This window comes from Plasmodium gaboni (genome assembly GCF_001602025.1).
Source record: "Plasmodium gaboni strain SY75 chromosome Unknown, whole genome shotgun sequence".
In the NCBI taxonomy this organism is placed as follows: domain Eukaryota; phylum Apicomplexa; class Aconoidasida; order Haemosporida; family Plasmodiidae; genus Plasmodium; species Plasmodium gaboni.
This window is the reverse complement of record NW_017385541.1, coordinates 1-947: the sequence shown is the minus strand read 5'-3', so window position 1 is coordinate 947 and position 947 is coordinate 1. Positions and strand designations below refer to the sequence as shown.

Below are 947 nucleotides of genomic sequence, written 5' to 3'. Positions count from 1 at the left end.
CAATATTGTTATGAATATGAACGATTATTGAATAAACGAAAAGCTTGTTATAATAATTATCTTACTAAATGTAGAGAAAATTTAAAAAGCCACAAAACATATAATAATCCAACGTCATATCAGTCTGAAGTGGACACAATTCAAAGAATAACAAAAAAGAAATATAAATGTAGTGACAATGATTGCACAAAAGATGGCAACGTACATTTAGAAGCATTTTTTGATCCTAAAAAACTTTCTACAAATAAAATATATTGTTGTGGATGTCTAAATAATCCTAGAGATATATTAAATATATTTGGAACAAAAAATAATAAATCCACTTATATTGATGCGATATTAAACAAATTGAAAATATGTGCAACAAAAGATGACTATTTAGATGGAGCTAGAAATGGTCAAATCTCGAGTAAGGGAAAATTGTCAGAAATATGTAATATAAATTATAGTAATTCTAATTTGCGAGGTACGGGAACGTGTACTGGGATGCCATGTGAAAACTATTACAAAAACGTAAAACAATGGATATGTGGTTCTACAAAAGGTACATCTGGCGAACAATTAAAAAATGGATGGAATGATGGAACAGGAAGTGCCTGTTTACCTCCAAGAACACAACGGTTATGTCTAGGAAGAATATATTCTAATAATTGCACAGAAAAAGGTATTGAACATATTTACACTAATGAACAATTATTGACTGAATTAATTATTGCAGCAAAATTTGAAGGGGCAGAATTATATGCTAAATATATAACTGATGATAAAAATAATAGTAGAACATCTTACGATAAAATGGACAGATTATGTAATGCTGCAAAATACAGTTTTGCAGATATAGCAGATATAGTAAAAGGAACAAGCATATGGACAAGTAATGATACAGATACAATGGAAAATAATTTTAAAATAATGATTTGGAAATATATATAAGAAAATAGATACAT

At 27.9% G+C, this 947-nt stretch overlaps 1 pseudogene across 1 annotated transcript; it reads left to right on the top strand.

Annotated features, from left to right (window-relative positions):
* On the top strand, positions 1-947 carry PGSY75_0039000 (EMP1-like protein, putative; annotated as a pseudogene; the record flags this gene model as incomplete). The annotated part of the gene is made up of 1 exon: positions 1-947. A coding segment is annotated over one exon (947 nt), but the record flags the coding sequence as incomplete, so codon positions are not given.